This window comes from Nerophis lumbriciformis, linkage group LG13 (genome assembly GCF_033978685.3).
Source record: "Nerophis lumbriciformis linkage group LG13, RoL_Nlum_v2.1, whole genome shotgun sequence".
Lineage (NCBI taxonomy): Eukaryota > Metazoa > Chordata > Actinopteri > Syngnathiformes > Syngnathidae > Nerophis > Nerophis lumbriciformis.
The window spans coordinates 28,403,734-28,424,128 of NC_084560.2; the positions used below are offsets into that span (position 1 = coordinate 28,403,734).

The 20,395-nt window shown below is 37.1% G+C and overlaps 1 protein-coding gene across 4 annotated transcripts in view; it reads left to right on the top strand.

Moving 5' to 3' along the window:
- Nucleotides 1–20,395, top strand: part of gsk3ba (glycogen synthase kinase 3 beta, genome duplicate a) — a 55,683-nt gene extending 35,288 nt beyond the window's left edge. The window contains exons 5-11 of one of the 4 annotated variants that reach the window (XM_061971152.2): nt 803–933; nt 2,464–2,570; nt 2,656–2,753; nt 2,863–2,970; nt 10,559–10,772; nt 10,870–10,968; nt 16,595–20,395. In XM_061971152.2, coding sequence (XP_061827136.1) covers nt 803–933; nt 2,464–2,570; nt 2,656–2,753; nt 2,863–2,970; nt 10,559–10,772; nt 10,870–10,968; nt 16,595–16,665 — 828 coding nt within the window. In that variant the 3' untranslated portion in view covers nt 16,666–20,395. The remainder of the gene's footprint in view (nt 1–802; nt 934–2,463; nt 2,571–2,655; nt 2,754–2,862; nt 2,971–10,558; nt 10,773–10,869; nt 10,969–16,594) is intronic. The other 3 variants (XM_061971153.2, XM_061971154.2, XM_061971155.2) reach the window with 3 other exon arrangements.

Consider the following 20,395-nt stretch of genomic DNA (forward strand, 5'->3'; position numbering starts at 1 on the left):
CGCAAGCTTAAATGCAAAGATGAAAACAAAATACATTAATGTCTTTCCCTATTAAGAAACATCATACCCCAATCTAAACTTGTAGAAACACATTGCTGTCTAAGCAAATAGAATATTCAAGTGTGCACATTGAACCTACCAGCTGTGCTCTCTTAGAACAGAGTACGGTAATCGTACTATACTCAGAGGAAAAGAAACTGAAGTGTTTTTATAGTGCTTTCTAAGATCCCTGAACAGAGTAGGACGCCACAACGCCTGCTAGAAATAATAAATAATTGATTTTATGTGTTATGCGCTTTTTGTTTAAATAAAACTTAAAGCGCTACTGTAAAAAACAATATTTAAAAAAATAAAAGCCTGCCAATTAAAACATATAAAATACTAAGACTAAAACACCATCAGTGAAGCATAAATAAACACAAAACATGCAAAATAGTGGGTTTTTTGTATGTATTTATTTTTCAAAATAACTTAGTTTAAAGATTTCAGTGTGTATATAAGTACTTTTTGAGCACATCCAACAAAAGCGCGATAATAATGCTAAACGTAATCATTTTAGCAACCGTGATGTGAACTTTTCATATCGTTACATCCCTAGATTCCATGTATATTCTCAGTTCAACAAGATGATTTTCAATGATAGTTTTACCCTTTCAGAGCTTTGTTATTCACAGCCAATTTTTGAAATATTATCAGTACTCGCTCAGTCTAATGATAGCCAATGCAATAGCTGTAATACATTACTGCTTTTGATATAGTCATTGTTTAGCTAAGTGTTAATAATGTGTTTCTCTGTTTGCAGTTGTACATGTACCAGCTTTTCAGAAGTCTGGCCTACATCCATTCGTTCGGGATCTGCCATCGGGACATCAAGCCTCAGAATTTGCTGCTGGATCCAGAGACGGCTGTGCTCAAACTGTGTGACTTTGGCAGGTGAGAGTGGTTTATTTGTATATCAGACCCTCCAGGATTTCAGGATGTTGTGATTGCGCCAATTCACACAATTTCAAAGAATCCCAACAAATGATGTTCTGCTTTGAAACTTTCTCTCGCGTTTTGGTTGATCATCAATTTTCACACCCAAATGTCTCCCAGAGTAGAGCTCAAATGCTCACGCCAACTGTCTTAACTGATCAATGTAACCCAGCATCCACGGTTTCTGTCTTGTGTAGATAAACAGTAAACGGCAATGTGTAACAATATCGCAACTGTTAGATTTGTTGAAATCCTGGGATTTTTGGGGTAAAGATTACAAAGAACACTTGAACAAGGACTGTCAAAAATAACGACTTAACTCGTGATTAATCACAAAAAATTATCACATTAATTATTAGGGTGCTATAAATCGATTTACATCAAAAACGTGATTTTAATTTATTCCCATTCTAAATAGAATCCTCTTTTTTTTTTTTTAGGGACAATTTTGGGATTAAAAACAATAAACAACTATTGATATTTTCATAATTATTATTGATATTATTATTATTATTATTATTATTATTATTATTATTATTATTATTTTGATTTATACTTTTTCTTTTATAACATTTTGGTCTTTTTTACTATTGTATCTGTATGTCTTCTCGGTTGCTTTGTGAATCTATTACAAATACTTGTATATGAAGTATTGTGAACCTTGGATGGGGTTGGAGTTGGGGTTGCTCTATTTTCTTTTATTATGATTACATTCTGTGATTTTTGTTAGTAAAATTTTTTAAAATGTTTTTTAAAAGGCGTTTTTAAGGCCAACACTGTGTGCATAAGTCAGTAGAGGAACTTTTGAAAATGTTTTATTATAGTTTGAATACTAAATATTTAATTACAAGAATCGTGTCGAATCGGTAATGGATTCTGAATGGAATCATCACCCCAAGAATCAAATCAAATCGAATCGTCAAGTGCTCAAAGATTCCCACCTCTATTAATCATGATTAGTCACACAATTTATTTTGCCCGCACATGCTCCTTTACCTTAAACGTTGATGGTTATCTGAAAGGTAATAAATAAATGATATGCATTCAAGTGAAGTATTGTAAAAATGTTTCAAAAAAACTTCTTGTACAACATTCTGAAAATCAAATATAGGTATATTTGTGTCCAAATATTGGGGACTTTTTTTAAGTTAATTTATGTTTTGCAAGCAAGTATTATCCTGTGATTAATAATGATGAATCCAAATTCAAAAGTGATTAATCGGATCAAAGAAATAATCATTTGACAGCACTAATTAAAACACTGATGTCAAATTCATAAAATCACAAGCTGGTGCAATGTTAGTGAAAAATAAGCCTTTAACCATTGCAACTTTTGTTGAAACTATTTGAAAAAAAGCTGCCATCAAATCAGTCATTCGTAGCCCTAAACAAGCCTGTTAAATCCTGGAGGCACTGAGACCAATGGTCCTGTTTGGGTAGAACAATGCACTGACGCTGAGGATGTGTTGGATTTTGTTCCATGCACAGTGCCAAGCAGCTTGTCCGCGGAGAGCCAAACGTGTCCTACATCTGCTCTCGCTACTACCGAGCCCCTGAGCTCATCTTTGGGGCCACTGACTACACCTCCAGCATAGGTAAACCGGGTTCATGCTTTTGACATTACAGATGCACAATAGCTTATTGGACATAATTCAAACATGCAACCTACCTTCCCTACAGATGTGTGGTCAGCCGGCTGTGTGCTAGCAGAGCTGTTGCTAGGACAACCAATCTTCCCTGGCGACAGTGGAGTGGATCAATTGGTTGAGATTATCAAGGTAATGAACTCCTCACATACTGGACCGCCGAAGCAATGGAATTTTAAAAATGACAGACCAGCCATCACATTCTCTCCACTCACATTAGTGTTTCACTTGTGCATTCCAGGTTCTCGGCACCCCAACCCGGGAGCAGATCCGTGAGATGAACCCCAACTACACCGAGTTCAAATTCCCCCAGATTAAGGCGCATCCATGGACTAAGGTGAGTCAACAGGTACAAGAGCCCTTTTACTTCTCTTATATGTCACTTCATGCATGTGTTGTCATTGTGCTTCCATTATGCTGTTTTTTTTAATTACCCCAAATCTACAAAAATCGGACCAGAATAAATAAAACAATATTTAAAACCTGTCTGTAAAAAGACAGGCCATCTTATATTTGTTGTCTAGAGCTGATTTTGAGTAAAACTAAAAAAATGCTGTTGGATAACAGAAGAGAAAGTCAAAGACAAATAGACAAAGTACACATTGACAGGGTAAAATAAATCACATTTCTAAGTGTAATGACAGATGATAAAATGAACTAAAAATCTCATATAAAAATATACAACTGAAGGTGGCAAGAAATATTTAAATACTTAATGAAGCAAAATATGTATTGGACCACAAATCACTCAATATTCTCTGCTGCTCGCTAGTGTTACTATATCTAAATTATTGTGTAGAAATATGGGGAAATACTACACAATTTTGCTTAATTCACAAACCGTGTTACAAGACATTTCAGTTAGGATAATACATAATGTTGGTTATAGGGAACCTTCAAACCGTTTAGAGAAAAATATTGAAAACTAATGATTTGGTGAATTTACAAACTTTATGCACAAAGCAAACTATAACCTGCTACCTAAGAATGTACAACAATTGTTGTCAGCAAAACAAGAGAAAGATAAACTTAAGGACAGCACGGTGGAAGAGGGGTTAGTGCGTCTGCCTCACAATACAAAGGTCCTGAGTAGTCTTGGGTTTAATCCCGGGCTCGGGATCTTTCTGTGTGGAGTTTGCATGTTCTCCCCGTGACTGCGTGGGTTCCCTCCGGGTACTCCGGCTTCCTCCCACCTCCAAAGACATGCACCTGGGGATAGGTTGATTGGCAACACTAAATTGGCCCTAGTGTGTGAATGTGAGTGTGAATGTTGTCTGTCTATCTGTGTTGGCCCTGCGATGAGGTGGCGACTTGTCCAGGGTGTACCCCGCCTTCCGCCCGATTGTAGCTGAGATAGGCTCCAGCGCCCCCGCAACCCCAAAGGGAATAAGCGGTAGAAAATGGATGGATTATATGATCCAGTTTAACAAACTGTTCAAATTGTTTACAAAGTACAAGAAAGTAAACATGAGCCTTTTTGAAAGGTGAGAATCGTATTCCTCTCATTATGTGTATCACAACTTACAAAACAACTATTTATACATTTGATCATTTATTTGTTTTAAGTGTTTTATTGAGTACAGGAAGTGAACAATTAAACATATCTGTTTGACATTGTTATTAAACGGAAAGGAGATAGATTTAATTAGCTTTGCTATACCTACTCCTTTTTGTAATGAGAAACTAAAAGTATGTGATGTACCATATTGTAACTGTAAGCATGTTCAAATTAATGCAATACCATAGAGCTTTATATATGCAAACCAACAGTCCCCTGCCGTGCGCTGCCAGAGTGAGGGGTGGTCTTATATTTACAGTTGTCTTACATTTAGGTAATGCTCAATATGAGAATAGGCTTACTTCCATATTAATGTAATGGAAACACTCTACTTTTTTTATTTGCTGCTTCCTGTTATGTTATGGTAATGTTTAGGGATGGGAAATAAGATTTTTCCGGGTCCGATTCCAATTTTGATTTTGCTTAACGTTTTTTTGTTTTTTTTTAACTATTCTCTTATCAATTCTCATTTGGATAAAAGGATAACATACTAGTTGATTAGCGTTAACTTTGTTTAGTTTAGAAGTAACATAAATGGACAAACTCAACTGTGAGGTTTTTAGAGGCCGACAACCTCCATGGGTTCCTCAGAAAAAAATAAAACAGAGAATAACTCATTTAATAACATTCATAAATATGACATAAAAACATATTTTTTGTATTTGATACTGCAGGGTTTCCCCTAGATTGCCGAAATACTTGTCGTGGTTGGGGCGTGGTGAATATGACATTATTTGTCAAGATGCATATATTTTCTTTAAAAGGCAAAAAATGTACACATACATTTAAAACAAATGTTATTAATTAGAGTATTAACATATATTTTTTCCTACATAATATAATTTTGCGCTATTTTAAATTTTTGCTTATTTTAAAATGTACTTTGTTGAGAATATTTTTTTCTAGAGATTTCTCCTAACCTTTCAATCACTCGTTCTTTATTAAAACGACTAGCAACAAATATAGCATCTATTTCTGGTGTTATTGTAGACTGTACTCGTATTTAGGGACTCTTCACTTGTGTTGCTCCATGTCCGCGACAAAAAAGCGAGCTGCAGAAAGCCTGATGTCACACTTGCTTCGCACTGCTGCAAGCCTTTCTCTCCTTAAAAGCGACCAGTGTCATCCTACATTTTAAAAGATCGCTGTCTGCGGGTATATCTTGCATCTCGGATACATTAAAGTACGTCCACAACGCTGACATACTGCCTTCGCTCCAGACAACCTCGTGCCGTGCGTGGGCTTACGTCATCACAACATTTGGTTTCTGTAGCGCTGTTCTGCTGATCAAGTCTTTTTTTGGCCGGCCAAATTTTCATTGCATCTTTAGTCAAAAGTGCGCAAATTATAAACTATATATGTCCATTCATACTGTAACTACCGTATTTTTCGGACTATAAGTCGCTCCGGAGTATACGTCGCACCGCCCGAAAATGCACAATAAAGAAGAAAAGAAACATATATACGTCGCACTGGAGTATAAGTCGCATTTTTGGGGGAAATTTATTTGATAAAATCCAACACCAAGAATAGACATTAGAAAAGCAATTTAAAATAAATAAAGAATATTGAACAACAGGCTGAATAAGTGTACGTTATATGACGCATAAATAACCAACTGAGAACGTGCCTGGTATGTTAACGCAACACATCATGGCAAGAGTCATTCAAATAACTATAACAAATAGAACATGCTAAGCGTTTACCAAACAATCTGTCACTCCCGATCGCTAAATCCGATGAAATCTTCCTCCTCGGTGTCGCCTCTGGTATGCGCCGCTAGCGTCCATTCTTTCTGCTGCTCGATCGCCGTTTTCTGCTGCATATTTCACTACGTCCAGCTTGTAATCTGCAGTATATGATTTCCTTTTCGGTGCCATTTTAGTTCAGTCCTTCTCAGTTTTTATTAGTTACCGCCAATGTTGCTGTGATCTATTTTAATAGCTCCGGCAGTAGCGTATAGCATATAGCAGTTAGCATTCCAAAACCCACAATGCACTTCTGCCATGACCCGCCCCCGCCGAATTCTTATTGGTTGGCGTGTGAGTGACGATTGCTGACATTTTCTTCGTCGCTCACGCGAATTAGATAAATAATATTATTTGATATTTTACGGTAGTATGTTAATAATTTCACACATAAGTCGCTCCGGAGTATACGTCGCACCCACGGCCAAACTATGAAAAAAACCTCGACTTATAGTCCGAAAAATATAGTAATTGGTAGTGTTCAAGTGTGTGTTGGTGTGTTATGATGTTCATTATTCCGATGGTCTGTGAACGCACCGTGTCGGCGTGAAATGAGGAAGTGTTGAGTGTCGAGGAGTGAAGCACGGAGGCGGACATGTGTGCACGAGAGGAAATACTCGTTGGAATTGGGCCCTTTGTGATTGGCAACAAAAGCTAAGAAAGAGCGTCTGACTTTGTGTGTCTTCTTCTGGACGCTACAATACGTTATATTACTTTTAATTAGTTTTTATGTAAAAAAAAAAGCCCACTAGTTTCGTCACGATTTGCATGATAGCAGGGCTCGATTTTAACCACGACAACCGCAGCAATTGCCGCGACCGCCCTCGCCATTTGCTGTAATGGCCTGAAAAATTGACCAGCATCGGCGACAAGAACATGCCGTGACTGCCCTTGACTTTTTACTTGTTATGGACTAGGGATGTAACGGTAAACAGTATAATGATAATTTGTGATAAAATTCCAGACAGTTAATAATACCGTTTAATTTGTTTAATTACCGTTAATGTTTTGTGTATAGTTAATTCCTATATGACATATTTCTGCTCAAACTCTTAATGGATCTGTCCCAATACAGCATCTATGTACATAAAAATGTAAATAACTTAAAAAACCTCCTATCAAAATGTAGGCATCATGTAATGACAAAAACTGACAAGTTGATATTATTAAAGAATAAAAAAAACTAATATTTGTCTTTAGATATATGGATAGCGTTTATCTATGGCCTTTTTATTAAACATTACAAATTACATGATGGTATTACGTTCACACCCCAACACTGCTTTACCTTACAATCAGTAATCATGATTTCAATATTGATAACAATAATCTTAATTATTACTTTGGTCATAATTGGCAGCCCTAGATCTCATACATTAACACTATTTTTATCTGTATGGACAAAAAGTGCAGTTACGTCTTATGGCCATCAGGTGCCATCTTCAAAATTATATATACATGTATTTATATACATATATACATACACATACACATGCTTTGGAGCCCCTGCCTCGAAAGAAAATACTGTTTGCCTTGGTGCCCTTCTAACTTGCCTTGGTGCCCTAAGATATGAACCCTCCTTTAAGGCACCACTTGCCTTGACCTTAAAAAGTTAAAATTTGAGGCCTGTGATAGGTACTAATTTCATGTTTACAGTTAATATTAGCAGCTTTTACAACTAGGTGCAACAAGACAGGCAATGTTAGTTAGTTAGTTAGTTCATAACCTGTAGTACATCGCTGACATCACCGTTGTTGCTGCTGGTGGAAATTCACTTCTGTTTTGGACGGGATTGAAAACAGGTCATTCGTTCAAAGTTTTCACATTTTGTGTGTGCTAATGTTTCCCTTAGTATTTCCTATCTTTGATGAAATATCCACTTTGAAAGTATTGCAAGTTGCCCTGTTGTCTTCCTTTCTTGTTAAGAACTCCAACAATTGTGCCGCTTCCGTGCATGTGTGGTGCCATCACGCGCGTCCACAGGAATCTATAAGAGAATCGACAAATAATTCCCAGGAATCAAAACCCTTGACAGTGAGAGGGTCTGCAAAGTAACAAAAATTAGGAGAAAATAATATGATTACAAAGCCAAATGTCCCGCTGTGGGAATATTTCAGCTTCAAATCGAATGCGCAATCAACACGGATAAACGAGTGAGAATGCAATGATCACGTGATGGCTACAACAAAAAAAAATAACGTTCCACCTAGTTTTTCCAACTGGAAAAAAAGTGCACTGTAAGATGTTGAATATTTATTTAAGTTAAATTTTTGCTTACAGAAATTATTCGATTTAATTTTTTGTTGATTTATTTAAGATAGTTATTTACCTTCCAATTACAGTACAATGATAAACAAATCTACACTAATGAGAAATACAAGTTTGTCATTTTAAATGGTTACTTGCATTTTTGTCACATAACATGATTACATTACATTATTAACACTGTATAGTTTTTATCAGGTAATTATTTCTTCAGTTTAAGAGCATGACGTAGACAAAACATCTTGAGTCTGTCTGCATAAAGCCATATTTTTTAAGTAAATTATTGCAGATTGTTCTAATGTGTGGCACCTTGAGACAAGAATATGTTGATTGACAGTTTAAAAGTAACATGTCTTCCTTCCCTCATTATTTTCACAGTTTTATGTATTTGTATGTATAAAATATAAAAATCTCAAATCGAATAACAATCGCAATTTTGGAGAGAAAAATGGCAATTACTCATTCAAACACCTCCATCAAAATGTTATATACATGATGTAAGTATACGTATATGTAATGTAGTAACAGGCACATTAATAATAACATTTTATATTTACGTATTTTGATCATTTTAAACATACAGTTCTCATTATTTCAAAAACGCATCACGTTTGCTTTTTTTTTCTTCATCACTGATTAGTACTCACACACTTTATGCAAGCCAACAAACATAATACAACTTCACTTACCGTGCAATGTCTGCTGTCATTGGGATGCCGACTGCTAGGATGTCCATGTATTCCCATTTAGATTAAACATGTCTCATAATCCTCACGAAGAAAGGGGGTGGGAAGCGCCTTTTTGTGTCGTCCTCGCCAGTTTTGGGTCCTAAATGGCTGTCAAAGTGTACCAACTTGTCGGCATACCTACTCAGACTTCTTCTGTCTAGGTGAGAGGCATGATTTATGATCCACAATAACATTACAGGGAGCAAGGAAGCGAGAAAGCAGCAGGCCACTCGATGATGTAAACCTAGGCACACACAGTAGTGATCACGGCGCAGCTATAAATAGTTGGTCTGCGTTTGTGCTTACAATAACAATATCACCAATACTCGGTTAATATTCAAGTCACGAAATGTAAATGGAGTACTGTTGGCGGTTTTTGAATGGTTATTTATTGGCTTTTATGGGTGAAATAGAGGAGCTCTCATTGGCTCCTCTGCACACTGACTTTTATTTACTTTTATTTAAAAGTTAGAATGCAATAAAAATCCATCTGTCGTCATGGTTTTCATAATGATTGTGAATGATAGGCAAACTTTAAAAAAAAAAAGGGCAGTTCCCCTTTAAGCCTTGCTGAAGCTCATGGAATAGAAAAAATTATAATGGTAATGGTTTCAGTTAATTTCAAACGTGCATACAAGGTTACATTTATTGATTAGTTGCACAGTTCAACATTTCCAAAAGAAGCATTTAATTGAATCCTATTCCTTCGGCGTATCACAGCATTTACTAAAAAATATGTTCACTTCCTGTGCTCTATGTAAACTAATTAAAAACATTTTTATGATACAAATAAAACGATGTGTAATAGTAGACATAACAGTTTAATATAGAATTTATACATACCGAAATTGGGGGTTATGACAGACATTGTTTGGTGATCAATGAGTATAGAATATTTTATAATATCTTCATAATCAAAGACTTGATTAGTGCGTTCATGATTAAGTAAGATATACCCTTTGTGTAATGAATATACTTGGCATAACTTGTGTATTAAAATTGGATCCAAATTTGCACAAAACTGTGCATAAATAGAGGCGTTATGCAGCCGCCACATACTCAATATTATTCTTCGCCACACAATTTGTCAGTTGTGATTTTTGTTTTTGGAAATCAAGATTTATTTGATGTTTGATAATCATTTTGACCCGACATGACTCGTAAGAAAAGTATGCAAAGGACTGGGAGTTCACAAAGCAAGCTTAATATTTTGTTTAGACCACTGCTAAACATTCCAAACTACTATTAAACAGTAGAAGTAGCCAATTCAAAGGTATTTACGTATAATACACAATTATTAATACAAAAAAAATAGAATTGTGAATAGTATAAAAATAAAAAACAAACCACCATTTGGTAGCCTTTCCGTTGTATATCTAAAGTGTCCAATTATGCCCTGCAGTTAGGTAATTAAATACATTTTTGGTAACGTTCTACCTGTCATTTCTTTTTAATTTGTTCAGAGAAATCCCCAGATATTACCCAAAACTTACCCCCTAAAAAATATTCTGTAAAATACCATCGCTCTGCTTAGACCCCGCCTCCCGCCGCTCTGTATTGTCCCAGCATGCAGTGTTTGTGTCCACAAAACAGAAACAATATCTTCTTGTGTTTTGCCGCTCTGTGATCACTGTATAGACGTCTGTGTGTCCGGTGGGTGTGCAGGTGTTCCGGCCGCGTACGCCCCCCGAGGCCATCGCCCTCTGCTCTCGTCTGCTGGAGTACACGCCCACCGCGCGCCTCACGCCCCTCGAAGCCTGCGCGCACTCTTTCTTTGACGAGCTGCGCGACCCCAACGTCAAACTGCCCAACGGGCGGGAGAAGCCCTCCCTTTTCAATTTCACCACCCAAGGTAGGCGTGCACACTCACACCAGCTGTATAATGTGACCATAAGATGCTGTGTATCGAAATACAAATACATAGTTGACTCTTGTGTGTCCTCTCACAGAGCTATCCAGTAATCCGTCTTTGGCCTCCATACTCATCCCTGCCCATGCTCGCAGTCAGGCCGCCGCTTCCACCCCAACCAATGCCTCTGCCACCACAGGTAAGAGCAACGCTACACCAACCCTAATCAGCTACTTAATTGATTAGCTTTAAACTACCCCTTTTTCTTTACATTGTTAGAGGGGACTTTTTCCATAATGACTCATTACAAAGAATGCATGACTCTTCGTATCAGAATGAATGCATTAACAGGAAGTGTACAAGTAGTTTTCTTTTTTAACATATTTCAAAATGAGCACATTTGTGGACTACTGCCACCTGCTGGTGTTTGTGGCAACTACATTGTGGCCTACACCTGAAATATTGCTGTGTTCAAGTGGAACATTTAGTCCCAGTTGGACTGCAAACATTCTAACTTTTTCCAACCTTTTATTAGTGAACATATTTACTTCAGTGCTGATTTGCCCATTGGAAATAAAGTAAATACAGTAGTACCTAGGGGTGTAACGGTACACAAAAATTTCGGTTCGGTACGTACCTCGGTTTAGCGGTCACGGTTCGGTTCATTTTCGGTACAGTAAGAAAACAACAAAATATTAATTTTTTGGTTATTTATTTACCAAATTTGTAAACAATGGCATAACATACATATATACACAGGGTCCATTGCCAGGGTTAATGTGGTCAACATATATAAAATAAAAACTAAATAAGATAAGGCACATAATGGTTTCTTAACAAAACCTTTCTACATATAAAGTGCTTTTTTTGATTGATTGATTGATTGAGACTTTTATTAGTAGATTGCACAGTACAGTACATATTCCGTACAATTGACCACTAAATGGTAACACCCGAATAAGTTTTTCAACTTGTTTAAGTCGGGGTTCACGTTAATCAACATTAAACTGCCTTTAACTGTAGATTAAATAAAATGACAAAACATTTCTTTTACATATAAAAAGTGCAACATTAAACAGTTTCAAGTCAACTCAGCCGCAGATTAACTTTTCTTTTCCCCCCCCAGCCTGGCTAACTTGGCAGTAAGAGGATATATGGGCTGATTTTGACCCACTTCTATGCTGGAAGAACAATCTAGTTTTTAATGCAATGTGGACTTGAATCTGCTGCTATAAAAACATTTGTTATTGCCTTAGCCCTGTGTTGCACCTTTCCTGCTTCTGGCTCCCAGACCGTAGTCAAGGAGCGCAGGGGAGACACTTCTCCAGGGCCGATGTATTCTCGGGGGCAACACCCTTCACTCTACCCGGCAGTGGTCCGGCGATTAGTTGCAAAACGTGGCTTTATTGAGGTCTTGCACACAGCCAATCCAACAAAAAACACTAGTCACTCCTCGCACTCACGCTACCGCTCCCTCACCTCGCTTGCCCACACACTCACTAACGTCACTCACCTCACATGCTGTCACATATTAAAGGGCCACACACACACATACGCTACTCTCATAACACCTGCCTGACTCGCCGAGGAGAGGCTGCTTGAATGCGGTGGTGACACTTCAAATGGGTTAGCATGTTTGACGTGTTGTCAGAAGCAGCTGCTGTACAATGTCGGCAAACCTCCGTCCTCCATTGTTGCATCACGCAGCCAAAGTGTTCCCAAACGGGAGATTAATATGTCCGTGTCGACGTTTCCTGTTGATTTTGGGTAAGCAATCCATTTACGTCGAAATAGCTTGGCTACAAGTTCCATATGTAAGCTTCAAAATTGCTTTCATCCCCCTTTCCCGGCTTCCGTCTACTCCAACATCTCACTCTTCCTTCGTACTGGCTTCTATAAGCAGCAGTATATTTAGCTTCAAAAGTATAAGGTTGTAAATCCTTATTTATCCAAAAATAGTTGTCTTCGTTGTCTGTTACTAAGTCTGCCATGTTTAGAAAACACTCTCGTGTTTGATTCCGGAAGTAGGAACACACATGTTGCCAGAAGTCAGACGTACGCTGCTATGGAAACAGAAATCAATGCGCAAAATAAATTAGTCCCGGAAATGATTAAAATGACCAAAATACAGTAAATATTGAACATATTACATATTGTTATGAATGTGTCTGTTACTATAGTGTATATATATTTGCATTGTATATACAAAACGTTGATGGAGGGTTTTTTAATTTGTTTTAAAATGGATTTGAAGGCTACAATTGCCATTAGTCACATCTTTCAAGCGTTTATCTTCTTTAAAATCGTTAAAAAAAAAAAAAAAGACGTGTGTTCTTGTCTCTCATTATGATTGTGAATGATAGGCAAAATTTTGAAAAAAAAAATTTGCAGTTCCCCTTTAATTGGTTCTGTGACTCTGCTCTTAACTCAAAACACTTGGATCTCAAATCAACGTCTCAAACTGAAATGAATTGGAATCCTTTTAATTGGTGCTTGCTCCCCACTCCCACAAAAGACAGCACAATTTTAACATGTAACATGCCTTTGAAAATGAAAAAAATGGCTTTTAGATAATACATATTGTACAAAAACAATATAAAAGAATGTAGTACAAACAACTACAGTAGTTTTATGGTTACAATAATGTACAGCATTTACCAGCTGCTTCTCCATCAAACACACCATCAGCAGCTTCTCTGTATTGTCATGGATACATTTCCACTGTTTAGACATTATTTTAACGTCCTTGACTTGCGTTACACTCATTTTGCCTCAGTATGGTGCAGACTGGCAGGACCCTCAAATTACTTCACCAAGAGTTATTTTGTTGATACAAAAAACGTCATCCACTTTTTGTTCTCAGCACTGTCCTTCATACTCATTTTTTTCCCTTCCAGTAGTTGGAAAAACAAGGTTATGTTGATCTGTAGTTACAAGGTAATGCTAGCGAGTAAGACCAAATGTTTCGGGCGGATCTTACAAGTTTTGATGTGACATTTTGCTACACCAACTAATGGCCGGTATGTTTCTAACTCAAATATTTGCTTTTAACTTCAAGCATAAAAATAGCTGAGAGACCACTCTCGTCTCAAAACACTCTTAAGTTGAGGTACCGCTGTAAAATCTATATAAAAATATATACCGGGGTCAAACTGTTTCTGCCCTACCCTAAAACATCCATCAATTGTCAAGTGTAAAAATAAGTTAGCCAGTGGTAAAAGAAAAACTCTAAATATCTTATGACAGAATTCCTAAGATGCAATGCAAAGGTAGGCCATGTTTTGTGCACCACATTACGCTCAAGTGAATGTGTGGCACACTCACTGGCTGTATTGACACTGTGCTACTGTTTCATAACTGTGCCATCTGCCGGAATAAAAAAAAGTCACTACATTTGACCTGAAAATAAAATGAATAGTTTTTATAAAGAAAATCACACAAATATCAATGAACATGAAACATGCAACTGATGAGCAAAAATGATAAACAAAAAAATACTTTATTTGGCGCTATAAGATCAAAATGATCCTACACTTCAGAATGTCTAGTTGTTACATCTTGTTTTATTATGACATTTCTTTACAAGTATGACATTAAGTTCCAATTACAGTTACAAGTCCAACACAATAGATGGTTCTAGTGTAAAGTATATGGTGTGTTGACTAGTCAGTTCAATCCTTGTTGTCTTGTCTTTTGTTGTGCCCTAAAGAGTTAATACTGTAAGTATTGTACTTATTACGGGCCAGCTGTTTGAATGTAACGCACATCTTAGTTGTAGTTTTCATAAACAAACCTGGAGGTTGTTGAAATCGCCATGTAAAATCGCTAATGCTAATCAGTAGCATTTTAAAAGAAAAGCCAATATACAAGCCTCTCGCTAGCACATTTTTGGAAAAAGTGGAGCCTGACTTGACTTAAGTCGGAGTGTTTTTTGGAGTCAATTTTTTTGAAGGCATTGACGTTACCTAGAGGTAGTTTGGCTGAGTCTGCTCTCAGTGCTGCGAGAGTGATTGCCAAGTGCCAAAGTGTGAAGAACCGGCCCGGTCGGAAACCGGGTAACATAACATAACCCAGGTAACATAACATGGCATTGTTGGATTTTACATAGGACTGGCGTGAGTCAGTGCCAAAAAAAAAAAAGTACCGAATTCGGTACTCATCCCTACAAATGACTCAGCAGCTGTATAGGTCACATGGGTATTTTCTTAAAGTGACACACACAGGCATCGAGTGTCACCTCATTACTCCTTCTATTACATACTCTGTGGATGTTTCAGTATCATTTGTTATCATAAGGTAGACTACAGTGATGGGTCAAACTAATACTTGTATATTAACTTGCTTTTGAATCGGAGACCCCTTTTTGCCTGTGTTTATTCTTTTTCTCACTTTTTCTTCTCTTCTCACCCCACGGTGAGTCTTTTGGAATAAGCTTTGCATTAAAATATATGCAAATCAACCTGTGCAGCCTGTGTTACATTATAGTAATTATATAAGCAAAACAATATCATGTAACAAGAAAAATATATGTTGCTAGTAGGATTGTCAAAATGAACGAGTTAACTCATATGATTAATCACAAAAATCATGAAGACTCCTAAATCAATCATGCCATTTATTTTGACCGTACATTCTCTTTTACCTTAACCGCCATATGGTCAGTGATCAGACTAATGGATAAGGGAGTACTGGCAAATTTATCTCCAAAATACAGCCTGCAAGAATTTTAAGATAAAACTGTTACCAAATATTGTGCAAATAAATGACATGCATTCAAGTAAAACGTTTAAAAACATTCCTGGATGACATTCCGACTTGGGATGTCCGATAATATCGGACGATAAATACTTTAAAATGTAATATCGGAAATTATCGGTATCAAAATTATCGGTATCGGTTTCAAAAAGTAAAATTCATGACTTTTTAAAACAGCGCTGTGTACACGGACGTAGGGGGAAGTACAGAGTGCCAATAAACAAGTGAATGCCATGCATACTTGGTCAACAGCCAAACAGGTCACACTGAGGGTGGCCGTATAAACAACTTTAACACTGTATCAAATATGCGCCACACTGTGAACCCACACCAAACAAGAATGACAAACACATTTCGGGAGAACATCCGCACCGTAACACAACAGAACAAATACCCAGAACCCCTTGCAGCACTAACTCTTCCGGGACGCCACAATATGCTACCCCCTACGCCCCCCACCTCAACCTCCTCATGCTCTCTCAGGGAGAGTGTGTCCCAAATTCCAAGCTGCTGTTTTGAGGCAAGTTTAAAAAAATAATGCACTTTGTGACTTCAATAATAAATATGGCAGTGCCATGTTGGCATTTTTTTTTCCATCACTTGAGTTGATTTATTTTGGAAAACCTTGTTACATTGTTTAATGCATCCAGCGGGGCATCACAACAAGGCATAATAATGTGTTAATTCCACAACTGTGTATATCGGTATCGGTTGATATCGAAATCGGTAATTAAGAGTTGGACAATATCGAATATCGGCAAAAAAGCCATTATCGGACATTTCTAATTCCGACAATAAAATTGCATTTGTGTACAATTATTGGGATCTTTTTTTAAGCCAATTTTAATCATGCAAGGCAGTAATCACCTTTGATTAGTCATGATTAATCTGATTTAAAAAAATGATCATTTTACAGTCCTAGTTTCTACTAATAACAAAAATGTATCTATATAACACATTTCTGTATATATGCAAACTGTACGATGACGTCATATTGACCACGCCCCCGCAAACAGAATTGTGTACAAAATGTCCTTAATGCTTCCTGCCACTCCCCCTTATGTCCACAGACGGTAGCGGCACAGAGCGAGTTCCCAGCACCACCACAGCCTCAGCTTCCGCCTCCAACGCCACTTCCTGAGCGCCGCAGACCACCGCCAACCTCCGAGTCACCCCACCCCCGCCCTCCCCCATTGTCGTCCCAGCCCAGGTGCGGGGTAAGGTAAGGCGAGGCGAGCTCAGACCCGACCTGCTCTCCTCCCTGACACAAAACCACCGCCGACACCCCCTTCGAACTGCGCCTGCCATCCAGCTCTTAGGAGCGGTCTCTACGGGGGGGGGCACGCAGGCGTGTGAAGATACGAATATACCCTTCTCACGTTGCTCGTCCGCTAACCTTTTTCTTGCTTGCCGCTATTAAACCACTCAAAGAAGAAGTGAGCCCGACCCCACCCGCCGCCCATTTTTACAGCACCCTAACCCCCCTAATTATTACTATAAATATAATTATTATTAGTTTCCTCCTGTATAGTGCATGACCTGAGAATGGTTAGGATCAACTGGGGGGGGGCGCTCTCTCACTCACCTTTGACCTCAAGGCATGGGGCTCGTATACACACACACACAGATGCATGATGTATGTGCAAAAGGGTTTATTTTAGTTTTTTGCCACCAGGGGTTGTTTTTAAAAGTGCTTTGCAAGCCATTTTACTCGACTTTGTTTTTTTTAAAAAGGAAAAAAAAAAAAAGTTCTCCCCCTGGGCGTTTTTGTTGTCGTTTATCCGTGTGCTTGTATAATATATACATAACGCATTACATCCACAGTTTATATATGACTTTTCCTTCTGTATAAAAGGTATATATAGATATATGTATATTAACTACCGCCGTTCACAAGTCATTTATTGGTGAGTTCATATCCGTCAAGAGCCGCGGCAATATTTGCCGCTGCCTTTAAAAGGCAATAGAATTAGACAACGTGATGTTTTTGTTTTGTTTTTTTAGTTTTTTTGTTTGCTGGAATGTGCTGAAATTCCAGCGCTCCTCGTCGTCTTTACGGTGTCCGATGCGGGGGGCGCTCTTTCCATCGAACACTTTGAACCACTAAGTTGTTCGGTACGGTCCTATCGACGGACAATTCTCACGACTACAACAGCAAAAAAAAAAAAATGGGGATAAAAAACTGAATATGTATATACAGTATAAATGCGCCTCACCAAATAGGTTTTTTTTGTATGTGTTCACGGTATGTACATATGCAGACCCATGTACTGTTTATGAGCAAAGATGGAGGGGGGAGGGGAGGAAAAAACAAACAAAATAAACCGAATCTGGTTGTTGATGGATATTGTAGATGCTGACGAGCGTTATCCAGCCATATGTTCAATCTTACCTGTACAGTACAGTAGAGGGCGGCTGTAATATTATTGTAAGCAGAACTAGTCATGTATAGTGTAACTATAGTTTGGAGTGCCTTTGCTTTCATACACCTTCGCCTTGTTTCCCCTCAAAGACTCTCCTTTTGGTGCTGTTGAATGACACCCCTCACCCCCACCGCCTCTTTTGTCATTGCACAGGTTCATTGTAATATAATATACAGATAGTTCACTGACTGTTAATGGTGACTGAACTGTTTATTTCAACACATGCTCTCCTATATTGTCTTGGGCGGCGCAGTGCTCGCATGGACCTCTAGGGGGGGTCAGTTGGTTGGCAGATTTGAGTATACATGACGTGACGTCATGCAGTATGCTGTACTACCAAGGAGTGTTAAGGGCACGCTGGTCACAAACGAATGATATTGTGTATTAAACGTCATAGGAGTCGGAAGAATTTGGGCGAGAAAAAAATCGTTTTGGTTCGAAGAGAAAGTGATACGAGAAAAAGAAAAAAAAAAGTATTAAAACTTTTTTTTTAAATTGAGAATTACGGTATATAAATTATTTAAAGTTTAATAGTACAGTATTACTAATTAATATAACACGATGAAGACTTAAAAAAAAAAAGTTATACAATGACAGCTCAATCATAATTATAAAAAAATAATATTACGGTACAACTTTTTTTCTAGTAAAAAATGACGTTCTCCTCACGTTTTCTTTTTAAGTTCCATAAAAAATGTTTCTGGTATAGTATCACTTTTTCCCCCTAGTTAAAACAAGGTTATTTATTTTTATAAATTACTGACGTTCTACCCACAATTGAGAATGATATAAAATTATTTAAAGTTTAATAGTACAGTATTACCAATTAACATAACACGATGAATACTTTGAAAAAAATGGTGTTATACAATGACAGCTCAATCAGAACTATAAAAAAATAATACAACTTTTTTTCTAGTTAATAAAAAAATGACGTTCTCCTCACGTTTTATTTTTAAGTTCCATAAAAAATGTTTCACTTTTCCCCGCTAGTTAAAACAAGGTTATTTTTATAAATTGACGTTCTACCCACAATTGAGAATGATATAAATTATTTAAAGTTTAATAGTACAGTATTACTAATTAACATAACACGATGACTTAAAAAAAAAAAGTTATACAATGACAGCTCAATCAGAACTATAAAAAATAATATCACAACTTTTTTTTAGTTAATAAAAAAATTACGGTCTCCTCACATTTTCTTTTTAAGTTCCATAAAAATGTTTCTGGTATAGTATCAATTCTCCCCCCTAGTTAAAACAAGGTTATTTTATAAATTGTTGACATTCTACCCACAATTGAGAATGATATAAATTATTTAAAGTTTAATAGTACAGTATTACTAATTAACATAACACGAAGACTTAAAAAAAAAAGTTATACAATGACAGCTCAATCATAACTATAAAAAATAATATTACAACTTTTTTCTAGTTAATAAAAAAATGATGTTCTCCTCACATTTTCTTTTGAGAATGATATAAATTATTTAAAGTTTAATAGTACAGTATTACTAACTAACATAACACGATGAAGACTTAAAAAAAAAAAAAAAAGTTATACAATGACAGCTCAATCAGAACTATAAAAATATTACAACTTTTTTTCTAGTTAATAAAAAAATTACATTTTCTTTTTTAAGTTCCATAAAAAATATTTCCGGAATAGTATCACTTTTTTCCCCTTTGTTAAAACAAGGTTATTTTTTTATAAATTGACGTTCTACCCACAAGAGTGAACATTACGACTTTATTTACGATCTCCTTCTCTGACTGTTGGGCTACTTTGCCTCCGAATTTGAGCCTTTAGTCTCACAACACTTTTCTTTTCAATGTTACGTAGCGCCTCTTAATGCTCCTTGGTCACTGTGTCAGTGTTGCTTCTTGAAAGTAACGATGTATACATAGATACCGTCGCCGTGTGCGGACATGTTTTGCTTGATATGTCCGCCATCTTGGGGGGGGGCGGTGGCGTTTTTTTGTCAAGGATTCAGTAGCACCTAAAGGGGTGGAGTCACATGACCTCTCCTGCTTGCTGTAATTTTGGCATCCACGAACATGTTGCAACCCTTACCTTACCTTACCTCCCACCCCACTTCAATAAAATCACCAAAAAGGTTGCCAAAAAAAAGGAGAAAAAAAAAAGACGACATGCAAGTGGAGATGCTAGTGTTTTATGTTAGCCTAGCACAACGTGCTAACCGGGGTTCCAGAAAAATCTTTGAAGAAAAAAAACAACAAAAAACATCCCGTATAACAGTACTACTTGAATGACTCTGTTTGTGACTGAAATTTTTATTTTGTTTTTGTTTGTTTTTTTCTTCTGTTCTGTGAAGGTATGCTAAATGTGCGCCTCTGTAAATATTCCCTCTGCGTGCTCTGAGGAATAGTTCCCTGGTACTGTAATTTGCATTAAATAAAGAGTAGGATAGCCTGGAAATGATTA